General features: G+C 39.3%; 2 protein-coding genes and 1 long non-coding RNA gene across 10 annotated transcripts in view; 1 reads left to right on the top strand and 2 right to left on the bottom strand.

Annotated features, from left to right (window-relative positions):
* Positions 1–6,060, top strand: part of LOC138154520 (uncharacterized) — a 23,581-nt gene extending 17,521 nt beyond the window's left edge. For all 3 annotated transcript variants that reach the window (XR_011166631.1, XR_011166630.1, XR_011166632.1), the window contains one exon: positions 5,578–6,060. This is a non-coding gene — a long non-coding RNA (uncharacterized lncRNA). The remainder of the gene's footprint in view (positions 1–5,577) is intronic.
* Positions 1–24,562, bottom strand: part of VAMP3 (vesicle associated membrane protein 3) — a 166,872-nt gene that overhangs the window by 28,590 nt on the left and 113,720 nt on the right. The window lies entirely within an intron of this gene.
* The window catches only part of CAMTA1 (calmodulin binding transcription activator 1), an 894,751-nt gene that overhangs the window by 12,198 nt on the left and 857,991 nt on the right, over positions 1–24,562 (bottom strand). For 4 of the 6 annotated variants that reach the window (XM_069079389.1, XM_069079390.1, XM_069079394.1 and 1 more), the window contains 11 exons: positions 23,704–23,855; positions 18,490–18,686; positions 17,987–18,065; positions 17,377–17,692; positions 16,440–16,966; positions 11,346–11,533; positions 10,207–10,453; positions 7,724–7,795; positions 5,338–5,358; positions 3,618–3,811; positions 1,352–1,426 (listed from right to left, as the gene is read on the bottom strand). In XM_069079389.1, coding sequence (XP_068935490.1) covers positions 1,352–1,426; positions 3,618–3,811; positions 5,338–5,358; positions 7,724–7,795; positions 10,207–10,453; positions 11,346–11,533; positions 16,440–16,966; positions 17,377–17,692; positions 17,987–18,065; positions 18,490–18,686; positions 23,704–23,855 — 2,068 coding nt within the window. The remainder of the gene's footprint in view (positions 1–1,351; positions 1,427–3,617; positions 3,812–5,337; positions 5,359–7,723; positions 7,796–10,206; positions 10,454–11,345; positions 11,534–16,439; positions 16,967–17,376; positions 17,693–17,986; positions 18,066–18,489; positions 18,687–23,703; positions 23,856–24,562) is intronic. The other 2 variants (XM_069079391.1, XM_069079392.1) reach the window with 1 other exon arrangement.

Here is a 24,562-nt window from a genome sequence, read left to right on the forward strand (position 1 = left end):
GGTAGATTTGCTGCATTACAGGTGAGAGAAGGAAAAGAAGGGGGCTTTAGCAGTAAGGGGACCCAAACATGGAAGACCTTGGCATTTTCATTAAACAAAGAACATATGTTGCCCTGTTTGGGTATGAATACTATAATGAATGCTATATATATGGTATAATTATAAACTAATGAGATTTTCTTTGTGTGTGTGGAGTGTTCTATATGGTCACACTTGGCCTTAAGATATGATTTCTGGATGTTCTTGCATTTCAGAGGATTGTCATTGGTGCCTTGTTAATTCTATAATTCTTTCATTTGATTGTCTCATTACTCAATACAATGATAGAAAAGATCCACAGTTATCACAGTTATGATCCATAGAAAACAATAGGAAAAAATGCAACCATTAAATGACAGAGAACAAATGCATTAATGTATGTTTAGAAGAGATCTAAGTGCCTTCCAGAGAGATTGGCTTCATTAAACCACAGTAAAACCAAGAGTCTGATACTTCTGTGTGAGAAAAGTCAAATGAATATACACCCCTGCCTAACACAGAGCCACTGCCCTTCCAATCCCTGATAAATGAGTGTCTGTTAGGAACAGGACCTCAAAAGTAATCTTATGTAAAGGAAATAAAATGAAGTATTTCTTCCAGGTACAAACCAAATACATATCCCTAGTCCTCAAAGAAAGCTCTCGATTTGGAGAAATAAAGAAAAACTGCTATAGAAGATGGGCCCTTGAGTCTCCCTGGTTTGTTGGGAGCACAGTGGCCCAGTTTTCCTCTCAGTGGTTAAGAACATCCCAATAATCTAAGCTGTGCGTCTTACCTGCCTGTTTGGTTTTGATGTTATTTCCCAAACCCATCAGAAAATCAACTTTGACCAAGAGCAAATCAGACATTCTCTCCAGCAGAGGGCAATAGTACATCAACTATTTCACAAATCTTTAATGGATCATTTCCTTGGAGACGAGAAATCCACCTGTTTTCTACTTTGATGCACAGTTCAGAGAGTAAAATTAGTTTAGGTGTGAATGGAGGACATGAATAGTATAGAACAAAGGGTTAAATGAAAACTTTGACTTAAGTTCGTTTGACCTAAGCAGAAAGCTCCTTGTACCCAACATAAGCAGCAAAAGGCTATATATGACAAGTTCATTTTATTTTCCTACCTTTTTCACTTACTGCTCCCTGCTTTGGCTGGTTCTGCTATTTCAGTCTTTTGGAAGACATTTGTCTTAGTAATTTACTGGGATAATTAGCCTTGTGTTGATGCTGAAAACTTGTTTGATAAAGACATTTTTGATAGGTAAGATACACACACACACACATATACCCACATATATATGTATGGGGACTAATGTACCTGTGGCGACAACGGCGTAGAAACCTCATTATCTTGCGAGCAGCTTGATCCTGCTTCTTGGTTAGCAGACTGCTCCTGGAAAAAAATTAGCCCATATTATTGTCATAGAAAGCACAGCGTCAAATTGTAAGGCTTCTATAAGATAGGCCAGAATTAGTGCAAGATTTAAAATGAAATACTTCATCTAGGGAGCTTAAGAGTATGAATTAATCTACTAATATGTAAACATTGAATCTAAGAGATATTTTAGAAGATTTAAAGATGAAGATGATTCTTAAAGATTCTTGGCTAACTTCCTTTCAAGTTGATTTTGATGAAAGAACTGATGTATTCCTCCATCATTTTAAGCATACTTCTTAAAATGATTTATCATAAATTTAACATTAAACATCAAGACAACTAATTCAACTTGCTTTATAACTATTTACATTTAAATAAATAAATTTCTCAAAAATGTAGTAACTTCTAATTTGTTGTGATTCTCTATCCCTTCACTTTTCTTTGCATGTGGTTATGCCCTGATTTTTCAACAGAGAGTTTGATGGGGGTAGGAGGTGGGGAGGGAGGAGAATTCATCCTTCATGTACACCCTGTTCTCCTGGCTCTACTTGTTTTGATTTGCATCATCAAGTTCCTTAGAGACTTCTTTAAATTTCTTATACTTTTCAGACTGAATTTCATTAAAGTATTCCAATACATTAATGTACCCCAGTTCATATAACTGTTCCCATATTCTTGGACAGGTAATTTCTATTTTTTTTTACCACAATAAATAATACTACTATAAAAATCTTTGAATAAATGTCCTTTTATTCTTTTTCTGGTAGCATTCTCGTAGTATATGATCAATAATGGAATTTTGGGGTCATGGGATATGATTATTTTTGTAACATTTAAGCCAGATTGCTTTCCAGAAACATTCTCCTACTTGGCAGTTGCTATGGGCAGTGAATGAATGCCCAGTGAATGACAGTATTAGGTTTCACTGCTTTAAAGTCTTTTTGTCAGTTTCATACCTTTGAGATAATACCTACAAGTTCTTTTGACTTGTATCTTTTTGGTTGTCAAGAAAGATGGGCATTTTTTCAAGTGATTAACTATATGTATTTTCTCTTTTGAAAACTCTTTCATATGGGATTTTATACATTTAAAACAATTTCTTGTATTTTATATGTCAAATTTCTATAAGTTATATTTGCCATAACTATTTCTCCAAATCCGTTTTCTTTTTGTTATATTTTTATATGATTTTTATTTCCATGCACTTAAGCACATTTATCTTGAGTTCAATCATTCTCCTGTTATTTAATATCAGTACATATTCAGTGGATACTTTATTGCAGGCACTTTGGGGCTACAAAGACAAAAGGGAAGGAAGACAAGCATTTATTAAACACCTATTGTGTGCCAGGTACTGTGCTAAGCACTTTACACCTCGGTGGTTTAATGGATAGCGCTAAACCTGGAGTCAAGAAGACTCATTTTCCTAAGTTCAAATCTGGTCTCAGACACTGAATAGCTGTGTGACCCTGGGCAAGTCACTTACCCTCTCTTTACCTCAGTTCTCTCATCTGTCCAATGGGGATCATAGCAGCATCTTCATTTCCAGGTTCTTAGGAGGATCAAATGAGATGCTAATTGTAAAAGTGCTTCAGATGGTGCCTGGCACATAGTAATTGCTCCATAAATGTTAGCTAGTATTATTATAACCAAGTTGTAATGGAGGAGGTAATTCCTTCTTTACAATTACAATCTACGCATTATTCCGTTTTCTTCCATTTTAAGTGGTGGATATAAAACTGCATTTTAAATAGTTTGTTTTAAAACGTTTTAGGCTGTCATATAACTGGACTTTGCCAAGGTATATAGTTTCTTAGGTTAAAAATGAATTTCCTTGAGTTTGGAATTCCTTTGTTTCTTTCTGATTCTTTCAAAAGTTAATTTGTCTTTTAGAAAATAGGCAGTTTCTGAAGCCATCACTTGTCTAACCAGTGGTTTGTCTGTACCAAATATTTTGCCGAAGTCTCAAAGCCTAGAAGACCATATTCAACATTCCTATCTTTTGAGGCACAAGCTTTTCTTGTCTTTTGAGTCCAGCTCTGAAATCACAATATTGAGCCAACTAGACAATTTTGGAGACTTCATGTGCAGACCTCTAGTCTACCTCCACACCTGAAAGTAGACCCTGAGGAGCGGGGGTCTAGCCCAGGCCAGCTCAGGGCCCGGGACCAGCATTCCCTTGGCCTTCACACTTTCTCCAACCCACCTGAGCTTCTGTTGTACAATGGCAGCTGCTCGGCGACTTTGCTTTCTTTTGCCACATTCCTTGTAGCTCCGGTAGTACTGTTGGATCAGCACAGCAGCACGTCTGCTCTGCTGGAATTTTTTCTGCTCGTAATAGCTTCGGAATTTGCTCTGGATAAGGATGGCAGCCTGTGTCATCTTTTTATAAAGTGCATACTGTAGAGGAGACAAGAACATGCTAAGTAGTAACAACAGGAGAAAGACCAGTTTTCCCATACTGATAGAGGAGCCTTGTTTCCTTGGAATGTGCTCTCAGTGAAAGGAGAAGCTCTCTTTTCATACTGTCAGGTAGTCTTTTGGCAGTTAATCATCACCAAGGCCTACTAGGAAGCTTTTCACCTACCTTTCCAAAATGCACAATGTAACAAAAATTCCAGCTCAGGTAGCAGTGGACTGCTCTAAATGTGTTCTCCCTCCACAAATACCAAGATATTCATTAATAGTTTTTAGAAAAGTATTTTTACACAGCAGCAGGCTTAAATACTTATGAATTTTTTTAAAAAAAATGTATGACACTTTGAAAAATTCTGGATGTTGGATGAGAATATTTATAAATCACTTTTGTAGAATTTAAACTAACTTTTCCCATGTGCCTCCCATCTCACAAAGCACACAATCAGCTTTGTAATCAACACCTTGTTTTGAATTCTCTATCCATACGGAACTTTATTGGCTGAGTCACAAGTTCCCAAATATAAGGATTATCATGAAACGCTGACACCTTTAATAAAGCTGTTTCCACCTGCAAAGATTAATACCCCAAATAGCAAGATGATGGTGAAGCAATAAGGCAGGACAGCCTGGGAGATAATCACAGAGGATGGGGCCATAGGAATCCAGCATAGGAGCCAAACACTGGCTTTTTTTTTCACCCTGCCTACTATGTGTCCTCAAAAGAAAAGCCTAGGACATCCCAGGACTGGGGTTTTCTTTTCTTGAATGTCCAGCTCTGGACATTCCAGGGGTCCCAGTCTTTCAAGAAAGCCACGTCCAAATATCTGTTTTGCCAAAAAGGGCCTCTGCAGAAAGGTCATGATAATGCCCTCTTCCTACCAGAAGACACTTTGCCACTGAAAGGAAAAGAAATTTTTATCCTGCAGTTAAGACTCCTTCTGGAATTATGAGGTGAAATGGAAGAAGGAAACTTTTTTTTAAAAGAAATGTTAGAGAGAGAACTATTTCAAGAGGATCTTTTCCAACTCTAGCTATAGTCTGTGGTATACTTTCCTTGTTACCTTTTATAAGCCTCTTTTAGTGAAGACCATTTTATATTCTAGAGTTTATGTTATTCATACCACACTTTGCCCTGTATATTTTGGGTTTTCAGAACTATAAGGGCCCATTAGGGTATTTATCTAAAGAATTGATGAGGTAAGCCCTTAATGGCTCACCTGGTAGATAATAATGGTCTTTTGTGTTCTGAGACTGGCTCATAAAACCTCCCCCCACCCCTCTCAATTAAATAAAAAATGGTCTAACACAGTGAACACTCAGAAAGGTTATTCACTGTTGTTAGGTGACCCTGGTATGAGGTGGTATGACCACACTTTACGGTCCTCACTGGTATTGGATGCTGCTATCTTAGTTCATCTAAGGAACTACTTTGTCTGTAGCTGATAATGAGTGTGACGTTTTTGACTCTGGTGGAATGGTTGGAAGCGTTATTTGTGTTTATTCGTTACCTTCAAGGCTATCCATGTCAGCTTGGGGGAGAAACAGAAAATACAAGATTAATGTTAGATTGGTGAATTATAAAGAAAAAAACAGAACCAATAAAGCTACCAACAAAAATTAATTTAACCTGTCCATATTAATGTCTAAGGTTGTAAACAGATTTTTCAGAGCATCTTTTTTGGGGGGGGAGGAGGATGATATCTAAAAAAGCTTATATTTTAAAATAATTGCTTTTGATATAATTCCAGATGTCCAGCTTTAAGTGTCAGCTGCTCTATGCTGGGGAACCCACCTGCAACACAAGAAAGAATGCAGCTTCCGTGCTGCTGAACTACAGGTACTGTGGTGTCAGCGTTTACACAATAAGCCTTCATTTCCAGGGATCATGAACTCAGCTGGATGTTGCCTGGAGAGATTTTTTTCTCCTTCTAATAAAGTCTCAGCCCTAGGACATGAGGCTAAATAGCCCCTATTGGAAAGTGAAGTCATGATTCATAACAAGAGAGCATAAAACCAAGAGTTTCTGTGTAGATTTGTTATAAAGCTTAGATTTTATTTTCCTAGAAATAAAGGAAAAACCTGCCTAAAACAGAGACCCTATAAAATACTCTTCTGTCCACTAAATATATTGAATTTCACAAGGATTTGGAATCATAACTCAGAAATGTTTTTGTGTTTCATACTACATAGCTAATCATTAAAGGTGTGATGTTTATGCAATTCAACAGATACATACTGAGTGTTATCTATGTGCTTCAAGGTCACAGAGTAGTTTAAAAGGCAAATTTAAAATAAAAAAAGCACTAAGTTTGTAGCTAGAAAAATTTGGTATGAACTTCAGATAATCCAGGCTCTTGTATCATTTCTCAGGGACAAGTTAAAAATAAATTATGGCTCATATGATCTAGAGTTAACTGGCTTCTTTTGGGTTTAATAAATGCCTTAACATTTTAAAGAATGCTAATTGATTATACAGAGGGTATCTTTTCTGTTTGGGAAAGGAGTTAAGTATGGCTAAATATACTGTCTCTTAGGAATGTTGTAGAAAGCTGGAAAAGGAACACTGTTTTTGTGAGCAAAAGATGATATATTTCCTAGCTGTCTATTTTCAGATCTTCAGGTATTTGGTAATGGAAATTCCCTGATCTCAGTGACACAAGGGTTCAGTGGCTAGAGTAACCACTTTTCTTGACTAGAATACATTCTCTCAGATTGAGTTGGAACATTCATTTTGGATGACTGTGTTTGTATTTTGGGATATGAAGATATCCATTCAGATAAATTTTGTTTATCTTACAGGAAGGGTGGTAAGAAACAAATTACTAGAGAGAATCCAAAGGTTTATGGCTAAGATGACAGTGGCTATGATTCGTACTATTATTACATATAGCGTATGTACTGTAATACATATAATATTCAATTATTTATATTATGTATTATGTATATTATGTATGGTACTCAATGTACAGTATTATTATGAATGGTATTCAATTTTAACCATCACTTGATTCATTTGAGGAACTCTAACCCAGCAGATCATCAAATGAAGTAAAGCATTCAGAGCTAGTACTCTACTCCATTTTCTTGGGGCTATTTCTTAGTCAAAAGGTCCTTGACAACAAGAAATTTGAGTGCTTTGGAATAAGGATAGATTGACTGACTTGGAGAAGCTAAAGCTGGATTTTGTGTTCAGTTTAACTTAGGGTGGCCTTTTTTGTGGGAAGGCATGAGTTTAAAGGGTGTTTGACTTTGGAAGGATGCTTCATAATAACAGGATCACTACCCTACATGGCTTGGAAGCTGAATACTTAAAATCCATATTATTTAATATTCATTTTGCATCTTTTATCTAAGGAAATGAATGAAGATAATTTCAAATTTATTTTTTGTCATCAGTCTAATCTTCTTGTGGGGCTGTTATATAGCAGCAGACATTATTAACCTCTATATTTAATGGAGACACTGAGGATGCCTTTTTTAAACATATAAATCAGAGCTCAGAATTGTTTGATAGTATTACAATTATTTGCTTTGAGTAGCATTGTATAGATTTATTTTATTAATGTGAGTTTATAAGCAAAATTAAAATATAAGTACTTCTCTGTTGCTTCAAATGAAATTATACAATTTTTTTAGTTACAAGATTGTGTCAAGGAGGTGATTTTACTTTAAAAGTATGATAAATTTGAATTAAAATCCTTTTGAGACATAAGAGCCTGTCTAGAGATGGGTCGTTTTAATTTTTTTTCAGCTATTTCTCCCTTTCTATCTCTCAAGACAATCCAAATAAAATATATTTTATAAGCCTTGGAAATAGTACTGACTTGCCAAGTCACACATGAGTCCTTAGGAACCTGGTGTGTTATTTCCTTTTATGAAGCAAAGCTTGTTTACCTGTTTGTATTTTCTGTAACAACGTTGAATGACAGCAGCAGCAACTTCCTGCTGTTCTTGTAAGGGACGACCCTAAAATATGAGGAGAAGAGAAGGAAATAGCAATGACTTCATTCACTTAAATAGAAAAAAATGTGTCTAGAAATGTCAGCTTCACAGTCTCCTGAAAATTATGTAAGACTGATGCTCAAATTAATTAAACCCCAGTATAAACTTAGACCCTGGGTTACTGAATGTTTAGAGAATTCATTCTAAACATAAATAAGGAAAACCAAGCCCAGATCTGTCTCTTTGTAACTTCCGCTCATCCTGCTGGGGATGAGTAATAAACAAGTCTAATCCTTCCACATGACAGATCTTAAAATCTTTGAAGACAAGGAATGTGCCACAGAGTCTGAGAACTGGCAGATACTTCAGTGGACATTTATTCCTATCTATACATGAAATGAAACTTTACCATAGCACACTTGACAGATAGCCATCATTGTTTAAAGACCTCCATGAAAGGAAAATCCGCCACCATTTGAGGTACCCCATTCTACATTTGGACAGCACTAACCACTGGGAAACCTTTTCTGACTTCAAGCCCAAATTGGTGTCTTTGCAACTGCCATCCATTGCTCTTGGTTCTGCTTCCCCAGGCCAAGCAGCACAAATTTGATCCCTCTTTCACATGGCAGTTGTTCAAATACCTGAAGATGGCTGTGATGGCACTTCTGTGTTTCCTTTTCCCCAGTCTAAATATTCCCAGCTCCTTCAACCTATTCTCTTATGATGTAGACTCAAGACTTTTCAACTTGCTGATTGTCTTCCTTTGTCCTCCTCTCCAGATTATCAATGACTCTTATACTGTGCTGCCCCAAATCCAATCCTCCAGATGTAGTCTGACCAGGGCATCGTACAGAGAGGTCATCAACTCCTTCTTCCTGAAAGCTAAGCTTCTCCTAATGTAGCCCAAGACGGAATTAGCTTTCTTTGGGCATCACATTAAATGCCAACTCATATTGAGTTGCAGTCTCCTAAAAACCCTAGATCTTTTCTAGATAAATTGCTCTATGACCATGTCTCTCACACTCTGTCCTTGTGGGGTTAACTTTTTGAACACAAGTGTAGGACTTTATACTTATTCTTATGGAATGTCATTAGATTCAGCCTAATGGTTTAGCCTGTCTTTCTGTATCATGATTGTCATTCAGCTAACAAGCTATGCCATTCAGTTTTGCATCTCCTGCAGATTTGATGAGTGTGCTATTTGTGTCTTTTATCAAATTATTGATAAAGATATAAATAACAGAGGGCCACCTACAGCCCTGAGGCATTTCACTAGAAACCTCTTGTCACATTGATATTTAATGATTGGTAATCACACTTTGAGACTTGCCACTCAACCAGTTCTGAATTCAACTATTATTGTTTAGTCCACACCTCTCCATCTTCTCCAGAATAGTAGCATTAGTTGTTGTTGTTCAGTTGTGTCTAACCCTTTGCGACCCGGTGGGGGTTTACTTGGCAAAGATAATAGAGTGGTTTGCTATTTCCTTCTCCAGTGGATCAAGGCAAATAGAGATTAAGTGACTTGCTTAGGGTCACACAGTTAGTGAGTCTGAGGCCAGATTTGAACTCAGGTCTTCCTGACTCCAGGCCTAGCACTCTATCCACTGAGCCACCTAGTTGCATGAGATACTTTATCAAATGTCCCCCATAAATCTCTTATCTCGGCTAAACAGCCTTTGTTCTTTTAGTTAATCCTCAATTGGTGTCTGGTCACCCCCTTTCTCCATGCTTCGGAGTGTTTATTTATATATAGCACATTATCATCAGTTAGTATGTGTCTGTTATATTGTTAACAGCCGACAAAACAATGGGGATGCTGTGGCAACTTTCCCTGTGATTAAGGTCTATGACATTTAAAGATTTTTATACTATACATCTAAAAATATGATTTTGTAAGAGTTAGAGAAGAGAAAAAATTCAATATTTCTTTTATTTGAGAAAGGATGAACAAAAGTATATGCTTGTTTTGATTCCTTTTGACCTTGACCTTAAGGAATTAATCTTTTTCTTTTTAGTTTAGTAATTAGTTTTCATGTCTATATAGCAGCAAAACATGAAACAAAAGTCACTGAATGACTAGAAATGAGTCAATCACACAGAAGACCATGGAGAGGTTCACTGTTGGCATGGACAGGCTGCAACATAATGCCAATGAAAAATAGGAGTAAAGCATGTCATCAAGGAATTGTATGATAACAAGAGAAGATGGGCTGATCATGTGAAGAGATGAAAGATGACAGGTGGACAGCCACCTTTCAGTGTTACAAGAAATCAAGGAAGATCACTCATACAGTAGGTGGCTCCCTTCTGCTAAATTTATGGGAAGAAATGAACAAAAGTCACAGAGGATGGGTAGGCATGTTAGGAGTCATTGACTCCCTTGTTGGAGGGAACACCTGGACTGATATCAGCTGACTGAAGACTCTTACCTTGTATTTTCTGAAAGCTGTCTGGACAAGCTTGGCAGCTTCATAGAGTTCCCTTTGTTCATGATCAGACAGAGTTAACTGAGCAAACTCATTTTCTACCTTTTCACTGGTGGATGCACTCAGGAATTCAGACCAGTCTGCCGCTGAGGGAAGGCTTGGTTTCTCAAATGCCATTTCACTGTTTGGTGAGCCTACGGGGCTCAAGCTGGTGTTAGAAGAAGGGGTCAAGGGCTCATTATATAGAGTTCTGAAAAAAATATAGACAGCCAGAATAGCAGATTAATGTAATGACTTGTGGGAGTTATTTGTGACCTTGTTAACTAAGTTTTAATGGCAAAGATAGTATTTGAAGGAAATAATTTTATTTCTCCAGACTACATAATGAGTGCAAAAATACTGCAGACTTAAAAATATACTTAACTTTCTGAAATAGGATAGTTTAATGGCTAAGAACATACCTGGTTGTTCTTTTTTATCTGTCTTGCAATTGGACTCAACCAATATTTACTGAGCATGGATTATGTGCTGGCCTCCGTGTAAGATGTGTGGAAGATAGACACAAGTATAAAACATTGCCCTTACCCTCAAGAAGCTTACATTTGAGTTGGAGGGAAAGATATGCACACGAAGAAGATCAAGTGTCAAAACTACATAGTATTATTGGGTCTTGAGGGTGGAGGCTCAACCTGTGATTTCATGGGTGCAGGGAACTCCAAATGTGTAAACTTACTCTACCACTATAGTTAGGCCATTTGTCTGTAATTTAAAAAGCATAGCCTGGGCACATAGAGTTAAGTGACTTGCCCATGGTCATACAAGGGCAGGACTTCTGGGCTCATAGATTGGTTCTCTTTGAACTATACTGTGTCTTATGGGAAGGGAATGATCTATGTGAGATGGAATATTTGGGCAGCGCTTATTTCAGGAAGTGGGTGGGACTGGACCTGAGCCTTGAAGAAGGGTCCCTAACATTTTAAAAGCTCTCTGAATTTGTTCCAATGTCATTTTTTGCCCTCCTCCCCACCCAGTTTGTAGAATCAAGACAGCAAATCAAAGCTGCCCCAACAAACCATCCCATTATCATTTAAATATATGAATTTGTTGAATGTTAATTATCTTATCTGGGAAGTTTCACTAACCTGATCTGTGCAGCACTTGGTAGATGATCGACATCAGCAAGGTAACTGGCCAGCCAGCTCATTGTGCTGCTAATGGCTGCAGCATCTGTCCTCTCCGCTGCTATGGGCTCCAAGGGCACAAAATTCTCGCGTTTGATCCGGTCAGGTGTTGCCTCAATAATGTGTTCTGCCAAGGTCATCATATTTACCTTGGAAGAAGAAAAGAAGGGTCTGACATCTCAATTCAGTGGGTTGGCATACCTTTTTCATCCTTCTAGTCCTATGACTACATAATCACTTTAAAAGGATTACACAGCATTATTTCAAACGTGCAGAGACCCCTGGGATCTCACTTCAAGATTATAGGTCTCAGTTCAAAATCTCTAATTATATTCCTATCTCTAGGTTTCCATCTTTGAATCAAGGTCTTTCTCTAGGAACTCTTGCTCTTCTCTCCTCAGAATCAACTAACAAGGGCTTAATAACATGGGCAAACCTATCTTGTAAATAAATTCCTTAATCCGAATCAGACTGGGGCATGTTAGAAAATACCTGCTAGTAATATTAATCTTGTGGTTTGACTCAAAAAAAAAGAAATTTTCAGTATCTCTCACTACTTCCTTTCCTTTTCTCAGGAAGCTACAATCAGGAACTTTTCAATTTATAGTTGTTAACTACTATACTTGTTTCATAACTACCAAAAAAAATTAATCCTCAGTTTCTTGCAGGCTGATGAATATTTTGTTAAACACAAAGTGAAATTTCTGGAAGATGCCAATGATTCTTTAGTCATCTCTGAGAATGTTATTTTTGTCTAATTTACAAAAAAATATCAATATAAGAAAGCAGCACAGTGGGATATTGGAAGGAATGTGGAACTTGGAGTCACGAAACACTTAAGCTAAAATCCTCCCGCCAGCACATATGAGGTGTGTGATTGTGGGCAAATCACTCAACCTCCTCAGCCTTTGGCAACCTCCTGAGACTCAATTATGGGTTAGGTTCAAGGAAATCCTACAGGAGTAAAACCACAGGGCCTTGATATATTGACTTAATGAAATGAGAACTTCTGAAAAAGAATGAACACCCTACCCTGAAAGCCAAATCAATGATTCCATCTAGGAATGTCAAGTTCCTAATTTCTTGTGACATTGTTTCATAGGAAAGAAACAAGCATTTATTAAGTGTTTCCTATGTGTTACCCCTGTCCTAAGCACCTTATAATGATTATCTCATTTGATCCTCAAAACAGTCCTGGGAAGTAAGGGTTATGTATTAGAAGCTGATGCAAATGGAGGTTAAGTGACTTGCCTTTGGTCATCTATCAAGTAAGGGTCTGAAGTTGATTTGAACTAGGTCTTCCGGAATCTAGGCCAGGCGCTTTATTCACTGTTTTGCCTAGCTGCCTAATAGATTATGGGGGCAGCTAGGTGGCAAAGTGGATCTTCTTGAGTTCAAATCCAGCCTCAGACACTTACTGTGTAATCCTGGGAAGTCACTTACCTTGTTTACCTCAGTTTCCTCATCTGTAAAGTGAGCTAGAGAAGGAAATGGCAAACTACCCCAAGAAAACTAAGAAATTGCCAAGAAAACCCCAAATGGGATTATGAAGAATCAAACACAACTAAACAACCACAACAAAAACTAATAGATTATAGAACTTTCTCTAATCCCATTGAATCATCAACTGTGAAAGGTAATACAATTTAAATTATTTCATTGATTCATTCATTTAGATAGTTGACACAGCATATTTACTATCTCAAGGTCCCCTCTTGGGTACTTAGGATGAAACAAAGGTGAATAAGATATGTTCTCATCTTTCAGGGAGTTTAACATCCAATAGAAATGTCATTTACACAAGTGACTATAACACAAGGTTGAATCTAGTAAGTGAAATAAGAGGTACAAAGAGCTATGTGAGTGTAGAGGAAGGAGCCATTTCTTCTCACAGAGGGCATCAGGGACTGCATATTGGCAAGGTGATACGAATCTGGGACATTCAAGGATAGGTAGAATTTAAACATGCGAAAACGAGGCAGTGGAGGGGAATTCACGCTATGCAGAGAGCAGAGTGTAAATAAAGGCACAGGGAAAGGAGAATGTGGAGCATGTTCCTAACACAGTCGTCTGACTTGGCCGGGATGCATGAAGAACAACAGGACAAAAAATCTATAAAGATCTGTCGAAGCCAGACTGAACAAAAGCTGTTTTGTGAGGAGGTCCTGATTAAAAAACAAACAAACAAACAAGCAAACAATGTTCTTCCAGTGTTCCAACAAAATTTTCCAACCTTATTTTCTTCATATGACATAATATGCTGTTAGATTTTTCCACAAAATGTAGTTCTCTGATGGTTCTGAAGCTCTGTAGCTAACTGCTTATAAAAGTCAGAAAAGATACACACAACACCTATTTCTTCAGGTTAAGTGTTTGCTTTCAGAACATTCAGAGATACGGTTCAGACATTCTCCATCATGTGCACATAAACTCTGTGTATTTTATAAATGCCAACATATTCCTTTGGTTTATTCAGATTGTTCAGATAGACTAGCACAACGCATCTCTCTTATTTCCACTGAACCACATGTCTACACTGGCTTGGGTGCTGTTTTATTTTGTTTTTCAAAGTGTCCTTGGACTTAAAAAATGGAAAAGGTCACAGAGCTTATTAGCAGTTTAATGGGTCTAGTCCTTAGACTGTTAATATCTTCTTGTATTAAATGGTGGCTCTATAGTCTCTCAGTACCCTTTGGATTCCTCAGGCATTTTGAGTCTTTCTACCACCTCTCTAAGGATGGATAAAAATCTGATAAGATTTGATAAATTAGAATGGAAATTCTAATTCATTTATCATGATTTTTAGTAACAGTCTAGTGAAAATCAATTCAAAATATTCTAGACTTATTAGATGAATAGAAAAAATGTTGTAAACATTAAACATGTTAAAAAATAACAATTCTTCTATCCAACTGCCACTGTATACTATCACTCAGAAGTCATGCATCATGAGAATGTAGGCTCAAACTACTTTGACTGGGGATGAGAAGAGGGAAGAAGTATTATTATGTGCTGAATGAATGATCCAGAATTTAAGAGGTGTTTCTGAAATAAACTTTTCCATAAGCAGAAAATCCACAACTTTGTATTTCAAAGTCTTTTTCAGTACAAGCAAAAAAATATAAAATGTAGCATTATGATGAGGTGTAGTGTAACAAGAGTAAGATAATGACATCCTCTAGCTATGGAGGCTTTATTTAATAGCCTCATATCACATTACCTCCAGCCTGAAAATATACTCCCTGGGACTAAGAACAATGGCATGATAATACTATGAATTTATATAGCACCTCTCACCCAAAGAGGCCAAGGCACTTGGCAAATAATATAACCATTAACTTCTAGGTAGAGAGCATCATTCTTCCTAATATACACACAGGAGACTGCAAGGCTGCTATTAAGAGGAAAAAATAACTTGGCCAGCAAAATAAGCCAAAATGTAGAGTGGATTTTAGTGAAGTGACGAATGTTTTATAGAGCACAATAGGATACAAGCCTCCCATGTGACCTCACCAAAAAGCTTTGTTAACTGAATTGTGGTTGTTTTACTCACCTTACTTAGAAGTACCTTTCAACAATGTTAGAGTGAAAATCTAAAATGCACTGAAATTTGGAAAACCTTAGAAAATTATCTATCAGTATGGTTTCTCTTAGACACTGTGCTTTAAGAAGTTGAAAATTTACTTAGGTAACCCAACTGTGGGCTACCGAATTTCAGTTCACATTCCATGTATCCATGAGAGCAAATATTATATACCCAAAGGATTCTCAATATGCCTATGATTTTGTGTCAAGGAAGGAGTCACCACTGGGCCATAGTTTTGTATTTTAGCCTTGACAATATGGGGCCAGTATTCTTCCAGTATATAACCAGACCTTCCTCCTTTCACAGTGGCTAGAAATTATGTCTGTGCCAGGAAGCTAATTCAAACTTATGGGGCCTTTTATACAAATGAAAGCTTCCTGATTTAGATACATATCTTAGGCCCAGGACCATAAAATAACTAATACTTTCCATTGTGAAATCAGCCATGGGGATGTTTCTTTGAATAAAAAGGGACCTACCTGGGACAGGAATGAGGTGAAAGATAGCTGTATACTCATGAGAGGTATTGAGTTTATTCAAAGAGAGAGGGAGATCTCTGAGATCCATATTAGTGACAGTTGGACCCTGTTCACAATGTTTGACTCACTAAAATACATGTAGGATCTGATCAACAAAATGAGATCTATTTTATGAACAAAGGCAGACACTAGAAGAACGTGTTTGTACACACAGACCAGTCAGACGTCTTAGCACTTCACTGGCTTAAAAATCCCATGACCTTTGGAAACTAAAGTTCCATCAAGGAAAGCTTGAGTTTTGGGGATTTAGAGTCAGAGGGCCTGAGTTCAAATTCCAGGGCTGCCACATGCTACCTGTGATCTTGGGCAAACCATCTAATCTATTGTGCCTCAGCTCTAAAATGATGGGGTTGGGATCAAATGACCTAATAGGGAGGTGATAGTTCAGCTGTATTTTGACCTTGTCAGAACTCATCTGGAGTACTGTGTTCAATTCTGAGCACTGTGGTCTAAGAAGGACCAATAAGCTGGAGAGGAAGGCAGTCAAGATGATAAAGGCCCCACAAGTCATCTGTGGATTGGATGAGGAACTGAGGATGTTTCGCCTGGAGAAGAAAAGACTTGGGGGTGGGGGACAAGGTGGCTTTCTTCTAAGCGGGAGAAGAAGTTAGGGTCTGTTCTATTTGGCTCTAGAGAACAGGACTAGGGACAATGATTGAAAGTCACAAAGTGGCCAATCTTAGGCTCAATGTCAGAAAAAAAAATAACTTGCTGACAATTGAAACTATTCAAAAGTGCAGTGGGCTGCTTAAGAGGTAGGTGGAGGCCCCTTCCTGGTCAAGGTCGGCCAGCCACTTAGGTATCTGATTCCTTTTATGGATGAGTGGGACTGGATGGCTGCCAAGGGCCCTTCCACCTCTCCAGTTCTGGGATTCCCTTCCAGCCTATGAGCTTGTGTCCTCACCTCACGTCTCTGTCAGAATTACTGACCTGTAAGTCATCCATGTGTTGTAAGCAAGCCTCATTCTCCACATTTTCTCGATATGACAACAACTCAGCATCTACCATCTCTCTGTCCGCCATCATTAGGACACTCATCTGTTCTCGTGGACGAAGACGGGGTGGTGGTGCTGGGTCCTTGCCTAGGCTGGCTCCCTTCTGGCTTCCTGTTACCTGCACTGCAGACACACCAATGTAAAGGTCTTTGGAGTTCCACTTCACTCCAGGCTGAGCTCCAGAGCCTCGGAATCCTGCAGCCTCTGGAGTGTGAGGGGAGACTTCCCGGCTATAATCCCTTATTCCTTCAGTGGGGCTGATTGTCTCAGAGACACATTGCTTGGAACTGGGGCTCTGCTTTCTGATACTTGGTTGTTCTAGACTCAGTGCAGTGGAGAGCAGTTTCTCCTGTCTCGGCTGGAAGTACTCAGGGTTCAATTTATGCTTTTTGGGAGCAGGATAATCTTTGTGGCTCTCACTGCTATAGTAATTAGAGGGCTCAGACCTAGGTCTTCTTAGCTCTGTAAGGAAAGCAGAAAGGGCAGTCAGGAGCAGTAATGGAACAAGAACTCCCACAGAGTAAGCACTTGGGAGACAAAGCTCAAAGTCAGTACTCAAAATCTCACCCCAAGTATTTAAACATTTTAAACTACATACTCTATACTTAGACAATTCTCCTCCGGGAAACTTGAATTTCCTGCAGGTGCATAGACTTCCTGTTATCTTTTGTACATTTTGTGGGGGGAGTAAGGGAGCAGCTGGTGCTCCTAGAGCTAAAGGGATGAGCAGTCAGCAAAGGAAGTGCATCTACACAAAGGACATGCATTGTCTTTTCAAGTAAACTTCAAGAGAGAATAAAAACCACAGTAAATTCTGACGATTGATAATAGAATCCTGAAGATGTGGTTATTTCAGTTTGTTTTTTTTTTACCTGGATTTGTACTTGCAATAACAGTGATTCCCTTTTGTGATTCTGAAGAGGTGATGGTTTCACCATGCCATTGGGCGATCCAGCTGTCTGTATTGGATTCTCCACTCGGAGGGCAATGGATTCTGGGGTTCTGTCCTAGTTGAACCTGCTCATCTCTCTGCAGCTGCTCCAGACATTCTGCCAATTTCACGTGACCCCGGGACCGGGCAATTGACAGAGGCAGCCTTCCCAGGGAGTCAGGAATAGAAATAGCTCGGCGGTCCCATTTGTATAGCACGACAGCAGCATCCAAATGTCCCAGGGCGCATGCCCACATCTAAAAAGTAAAGTGACAAGATTACCTTTTCAGAAAGCTTTCCGAAACTTGTTTTACTTTTAGCCAACAGATTGGCCAGGTGCCCCTCATTGGCTCCAAAATGCTGTCACATTTCTGAGAATTGTTTCCCCCAGCCCTTGCTGCTGAGCTTAATGGATTATGCAAATATCAGCATCAAAATAATTTTAATAAATATCATATATGAATAAAATGTAATAGTATGGAGCTAGGAAATTCCTACTTCCAAATTAAGAAAACTCCATTATTAAGAAACCCATGAAGCATTTTCCTTACCAAGGGAGTGCATGAGAAATGATCCACATTCAAAGGGTCAACCTCCAGTTCCAAATCAATGCTATCAGCATGCTTAGTTCTGTAAGGAAGTAATAGGAATTACTCAACAAATTACATAATTTGTTCAGTACAGGCAAAATAGAAACTTTTCATGACAATGAAAACTGGAGCCCAACATCCTGGAAATAAAGAAGAGACCTGGCATTCCCTTGGTCTGGTGATTTGGACAATTTGCATATAACTAGTGACCTCCAGGAAATCAAGGGGGTCAACCTTAGGATAGATTCCCTAATTCAGTGTTTCCAGGGAAGAATTCATTAACAGTCTCTCCAAAAGTGTCTGTAGGCAAGTTTTCTCTAACATTGTAGAATTAAAGGAATGATAAGAGATGAAGGCTTCTATTTGCTACTGGAACTTCTGGAAGGAAGCTATGTGCCAAGTTTCATGGGCTCCTCCCTTTCCCCATCCCCAACATATTCCATGTGAGCCACACACAGCCTTACCGCCATTTGATGAGAGTTTGGATCAGAGTGGCATAGCCCTGGGCTGCAGCCAGGTGCAAGAGGGTCATTCCTCGGAAAGTCTTCGAATGGATGAGGTGTTTGGACTTTGCCCAGCAGGCACGACTCATCATCTTTTCACACACGACAACCACTCGGCTCTCAAAGCAGCTCCCCATGGTCCCAGTCCCAGATGCACACTACAATGACCAAACACAAATTACAGTCTGATCTTTCATTGCACGTAGGGAGTAGAGATTCTAGACCTAGCCAGTACTCTGCCGAACTGCATTTAAGTGCAAGGAATCAAATGCTTTAATGAATGGGAAGGACTGCAAGAGAATGGTGAAAATGAAAAAGTAGGAGATAAAAGCAATGTAGTAAGCTATAGAATAGACGCCAGGCTTCAGATGAGTGGCATTTTTCTGCAGTACTGGTGCAAAGTAATATTCACAAAAACCATGTTTATGGACTAGATTATTGCTGACACTGAATATTCATTTAATGTCCATTTATCTGAAGGTCCACTGATAGTTAAAAGAGGTTGTTGTAGGTGGACAATTCTGAGAGCAAAGCTCAGCTGCTGTCCTCATGTTTCATTGCCTCTTATGCCACCTTGTTCTTCCCTCTCAGCAAAGGAGGGCACCTCACACTTTACTTGGGAATAGAGAATGTCACAGTCCCATTGCCTCCCACCTGTCCTGTGCTTTTTTTTTCTCAGTAGAAGATCCTGCATCATACTTCATTGAAAAAATAGAAGTCATTTGCTCTGAGCTCCCTCTCTGAATCCCTTGACATCATCCCCTGTTCTCTCCTTCTGTATTCCAGTCTTTGATGAAGAGATGGCCCGTCTCCTTAGGGTCAGTACCTCTACTTGCATCCTAGGTCCCACCTCCGGTGATCTTCCTACAGTGCAGGTCTAACCATTTCTGACCCCCAGTTCCCCCTACTCAATAAACTCTAATCACAGAGGTTCCCAGATTTGTTTGGCCTACTACTCCCTTTACAAAAAAGAAAATTACTCAGCTCCCCTGTGGGGGTTAGGTTAGGTTAACCCTTATTTTTATTCAACCTTCCCCCCCAATTGCCTCTGACTCTATTACCACCCCTCTTGGATCATTCCAGAATCCTTCAGGGGGCGGTATCACTCACTTCGGGAACCTCTGCAAGGCTAGCGGTTCCCTATCACCTCTAGGAGCAAATATAAAATGCTTTGTTTGGTGCTGTGCCTTTCTAGTCTTCTTGTACCTTACACCTTCTCACCGTACTCTGTTATGCAGTAATACTGGCCTCCTTGCTATTCCCAGAACAAGGCATTCCATCTCCTAACTCCCGCCATTTTCACTGGCAGTGCCTGGAATGCTCTCCTTTGTCATCTCTCCCTCCTAGTTCCTCTGGCTTCCTTCAGGTTCTAACTAAAATTCCACCTTTGACAGGAAGCCTTTTTTTGATCTCCCTGAATTCTATTGCTTTCCCTATGCTGATTATCTATAACTTATCCTGTGTAGATTTTTGGTATATGGTTTGAATGTAATTTCCTCCATTAGCTTCTTGAGAGCAAGGACTGTCCTTTGCCTTTTTCACTCCCAACACAGTAGATGCTTTGTAAATATTTATTGATCATTGATCCCTAAATATTCAGTCTCTTCCTTTCTACCAGCATCTTCCCTGTTCCCTAGAAACATGTCTAGGTTTTCCCCATCCTTGAAACAAATAAACAACTTACTTTTTGTCATCCTAGATTTTTCTTTTCTTTCACAGCAAAACTAGAAAAAGCTGTCTAAATTTGTGGCTTCCACTTCCTTCTCTTTCTCTCATTTCTCAACTCCTTATTGCCTCCCAATTCCTTACAATCTGACTTTTAATCTCATCAGTGACTGAAATTGCTTTCTTCAAAATTACTAATGATTTATTAATTGCCCAAACCAATAGCTTTTTCTCAGTCTTGACCCTTCTTGACCTCTCTTGACCCATTGTCAGATGTCTTGACCATTTGACACTGTTGATCACTTTCTCCTCTGAATACTTTTTCCTCTGAGTTTTCATGGTATTTCTCTTCCTTGATCCTCTTCCTACATGTCTGCCCAATCCTCAGTCTCCTTTGTTGAATCATCATTTCTCTTCTCCTGTAGGTGTACCTGAGGACTCTGTCCTGAGCCCTCTCCTTTTTTTTCTATACTCCCTCTCTAGGTAACCTCATCAGCTCCTATAGGAGAGCTATCCTAGGAGAACTGTCATCTCTGAGCAGATGATTCCCAGGTCTATTCTATCCAGCCCTAGTCTCTTTCCTGAGTTCTAGTCCTGTCTTACCTGTTTCCTGTTGGATATTTCCAACTGGATGTCCAATACACATCTCAAACTTAGCACATCCAGAAGAGAATGCACTGTCTTTTCCTACCAGGCTCATTACTCATCCTAACTTTCAAATCCCTGTCAAGAACACCACAATGCCTCCAGTTGCCCTGATTCTCAATCTTAAAATCATCCTTTTCTTTGCCCCCTCTCTCTTTTTTCTTTTTGAGGGGGGAAGGTAAGATAATCAGGGTTAAGTGACTTGCCCAAGGTCACACAGCTAGTAAGTGTGTTGTGTCTCTGGTCAGATTTGAACTCAGGTCCTCCTGACTCCAGGGCTGGTGTTCTATTCACTGCACCACCTAGCTGCCCCTTTTGCATTCTCTCCTACTTCCCCTATCCAAGCAACTGCCAGACTTTGTGGATTTTTACTTCCCCAACATCTCTCATATCTGTCTCATCTTTCTACTCATATAGCCCCCTTTCAGGTTCAGGCTCTCATTGCCTTTCACCTGGACTAGTGCAGCAATTTTCTAATTGGTCTCCCTACCTCTTCAATCTCTCCTCTTTCCAGTCACAGGTCTGACCATGTCACTCTCTTTCTCAAAAAGCTTCCCTGGCTCCCTATTGCCTTTTAAGATAAAATACAGTCTCCACTATTTGGCACTATTTAAAACCCTTCATAATTTGGACCCCAACCACCTTTCCAAACTTATTACATGTTATTCCCCTCTGTGAGTGCAAATTGTTCCCCACTCCTGGTATTTCATCTTCATGATTTTTCACAAGCCAGTCTCTGTACTTACAGTGAACCATCTTTTCGCCTCCTCCTCCTCAAATCCTTAGTATCCTTCAGAGTTCAGTTCAAAAGTACTGTTTTCCATAGGAGGTCCTTCCTGATCCCCCTTGCCCAAATTACTTTGTATTTATCTGTAAACGTACACACTGCTTCTCCTGGTAGAATACACGCTTCTTGAAAGCAGGGACTATTTTATTTCCTTATTTTTGTCCTCAGCACTCAGCATAGACATGTACACATATTGGACTACCTCCTTTTAGGAGAATTCTTCAGAGAAACACTAGGAAGATTATAACACCAAATTCATCTGATGTCAAAAAGGGGAAAGTGTCAGGAACTTTAAGAGTACTGCTGTTGCTACTACTACTAATACTACTACAATAATAATAAAAATAAATGATGATGATGATGATAAAAAGAATACAGGAAAGAATAACTCAGGAACTTTAAATAATTTTTCCCCTGAATCAACTGAAAAGTCAGAATCAAAATGAGTACCTGAAAGGCTCAGCAGCAGCTTTGGGGGATCAGGGTTACACACAGTGCTTACAAATTACTCAGTTCCCCAGCCCAGCACTCCCTTCTCAGTTGTTTTAGAAAACATTTTTTTCAGGGGATGAACCTTATAAAATGCAATTACTGTTAGGCTACTGCTTCTTTATACATCCCTTAATGAATCATCTATTATATTTGAAAAGAATTTGTTGGGAAGATGGGGATCAGATAATGGATACAAAGCTGTCTCCATTAGAGCCATCAAAGTTTCATTAAGAGCCACAGCAAGGGGTCCCTGATGCACAGCATCTTAGGAGGCTAAGGCAGAAATAATTCTGGATACACAAAAATGTTTGCTCTCGTGAATAAAGATTAGTCACCTCAGTGGAGGACGGAGAAGGAAGTCCCTGATTGTTCCCTTTTTTTAAAAAAAGTGTTATCTTCACATGGAGCAGATACCCATTGACTGTCCTGATCACCTTTTAATGGTTAGAAGCTTATTTAAGTTATGAAAGTTAACAGGGTATTAGGCTAGTACTATTGTCGCTCGTCAGGTGATATAGGCTTTCCAGCCCTGGTGATGACATTGCATGCATGCATCCGTCCCTCGCACACAACCTGGTAGTTTGGAATGAGAGGGGAACCTGTTTATCTTCAGTTCTTTGTCAAGGGGTTGGACCTCCTGGAGCAAACAGGGGCCCTGGACACAAATCACACAGGACAGGCTGTGGGGACAGGGTGTGAACTTCAGAGCTGGAGGGAGGAGTCACAGACTGACTAGACAATCTTAACCTTTGTGTGAAAAGCATTTTAGTCCTAACGCTCCCCTTCTCACTCCATTTCTGAAGATGGAAAGGAACAAGGTGAACACAGCACTCCATGGGAAGGGAAGGTAAAGTACAGGATCCTTTGTTTTCATTTGGGTCCAAGTATTATTTGCTGTTAGCTCCCTAAGTAACCCTCTCCATGAGGAGTTCCATTAGTAGTCTAAAGGCTCTTCAGAAATCTGCTCATTCATGCTTAGCTTCCAAAAATGGACCATGAACTTACAGTTCTTACTTACTACGGTTATGGGGCTCCTGAAGCAATTATGGGACTCTGTGTATTTGACACTGGAGTTCCAATTAACACTTAGGAAACATATATGTATATTGTGAAAGTGAACCCTGGGATATAAGACATAATCCCAAGTAGAATAATTAATGAAATGTTTTTCTGAAGGAAATTTTTGCACTGAGCATTTGGATCTTAGTCAAAGCTAATAAACTGTTTAACTTAACCATGTTTTATATTTGTACTTGAAAGAGAGAAAGGAATTCATACATTGGAAAGTTCGTGGTTTAACATTCATTAACATTGTTTTCCATTTTCATAGTCAGAGGTCAGTTGAATGAAATCTTAGGTGAATCAACATGATCCAGAAACCATTGACAGAGTTCTGTACAACTGAAAAATTACCCTCTGGTAGTGCTAGTGAGGTTCATTGGCCCTAAGGTGTTAGTCTGGTCTCTCTGCCTCCTTAGTCTAAGAGCAATGTTCATCTCAGCAGGATGATGTCAGTCTCTAGGGAGGTATTTGTGATATTATCTCATCAAGTGGACACACAGACTCATTATCTCTAGGTCTCATACTTGTGCCTGGCTTCCTCCATTCCCGCTTCCATTGCTGCCTCCGCTGCTACCGCCTCCGACACCCTGTTTGTGCTGCTGGGATCCCGTCATCTCAGCCATCCTCCTTTCCATCTGCTCCAGCCTTTCCAGGATGGACATCCTGAACTGGTTATCTAGGACAAAACAAGATAAAGTATGAGGTTACAGCCCTGAAGAATAGATGCTACCAAGTGACCCTATTCATGAACATGAAGGTTTTATGAGAGATTACCATCAAAAAACTCAAATTTGCTCTGTCTTTTCCCTTTCTCCCATGATGTGGTCAGATTTCCTACCCATATGTTGTTATCCATAGACCCCAGAACAGTTCTTAGCTAACAGGGAGCTCACTGCCACGAATTGTCCTTTGTAAGAATTCTGGTCAGCTAATTTTCAGGCTGTCTAATCACTCCCAGAGCTGTATCCATTGAAGACTGAAGTGTTCAGAATGACATGGCAAATGAGCCTTTGGCAGATGAGAAGAAAGCTAATATAATGTAACACATCTAGAAGACGAGGTAATAACCCTGACAAGAAATAGCAGAGACTGGAGTGTCATTTTTATCAGAGCGAAAGAGCTTCATCAAAGGCCATTCATTCCTTCCCCATGGCTCTGACTCCAATGTTGGGCCATCTGGGGAGATGGACGACCAAGTAAAATACTTTCATAGAGACTAGAGAATTAACTGCATAAGCCTCTTGAGTTCTTCTAATACATAATCTGGCTCTTATGGAGACAAGTTTTGCTTTTTATCTAAGAAAGCAGTTATGAGGTAGGACTTTGGGCCTCTGGTGTGTGTGTGTGTGTGTGTGTGTGTGTGTGTGTGTGTGTGTGTGTGTG

The sequence above is a fragment of the Petaurus breviceps genome, unplaced genomic scaffold (genome assembly GCF_028583685.1).
Source record: "Petaurus breviceps papuanus isolate PSGF00001 unplaced genomic scaffold, PetGlider_PUasm1.0 91041, whole genome shotgun sequence".
Classification (NCBI taxonomy): Eukaryota; Metazoa; Chordata; class Mammalia; order Diprotodontia; family Petauridae; genus Petaurus; species Petaurus breviceps.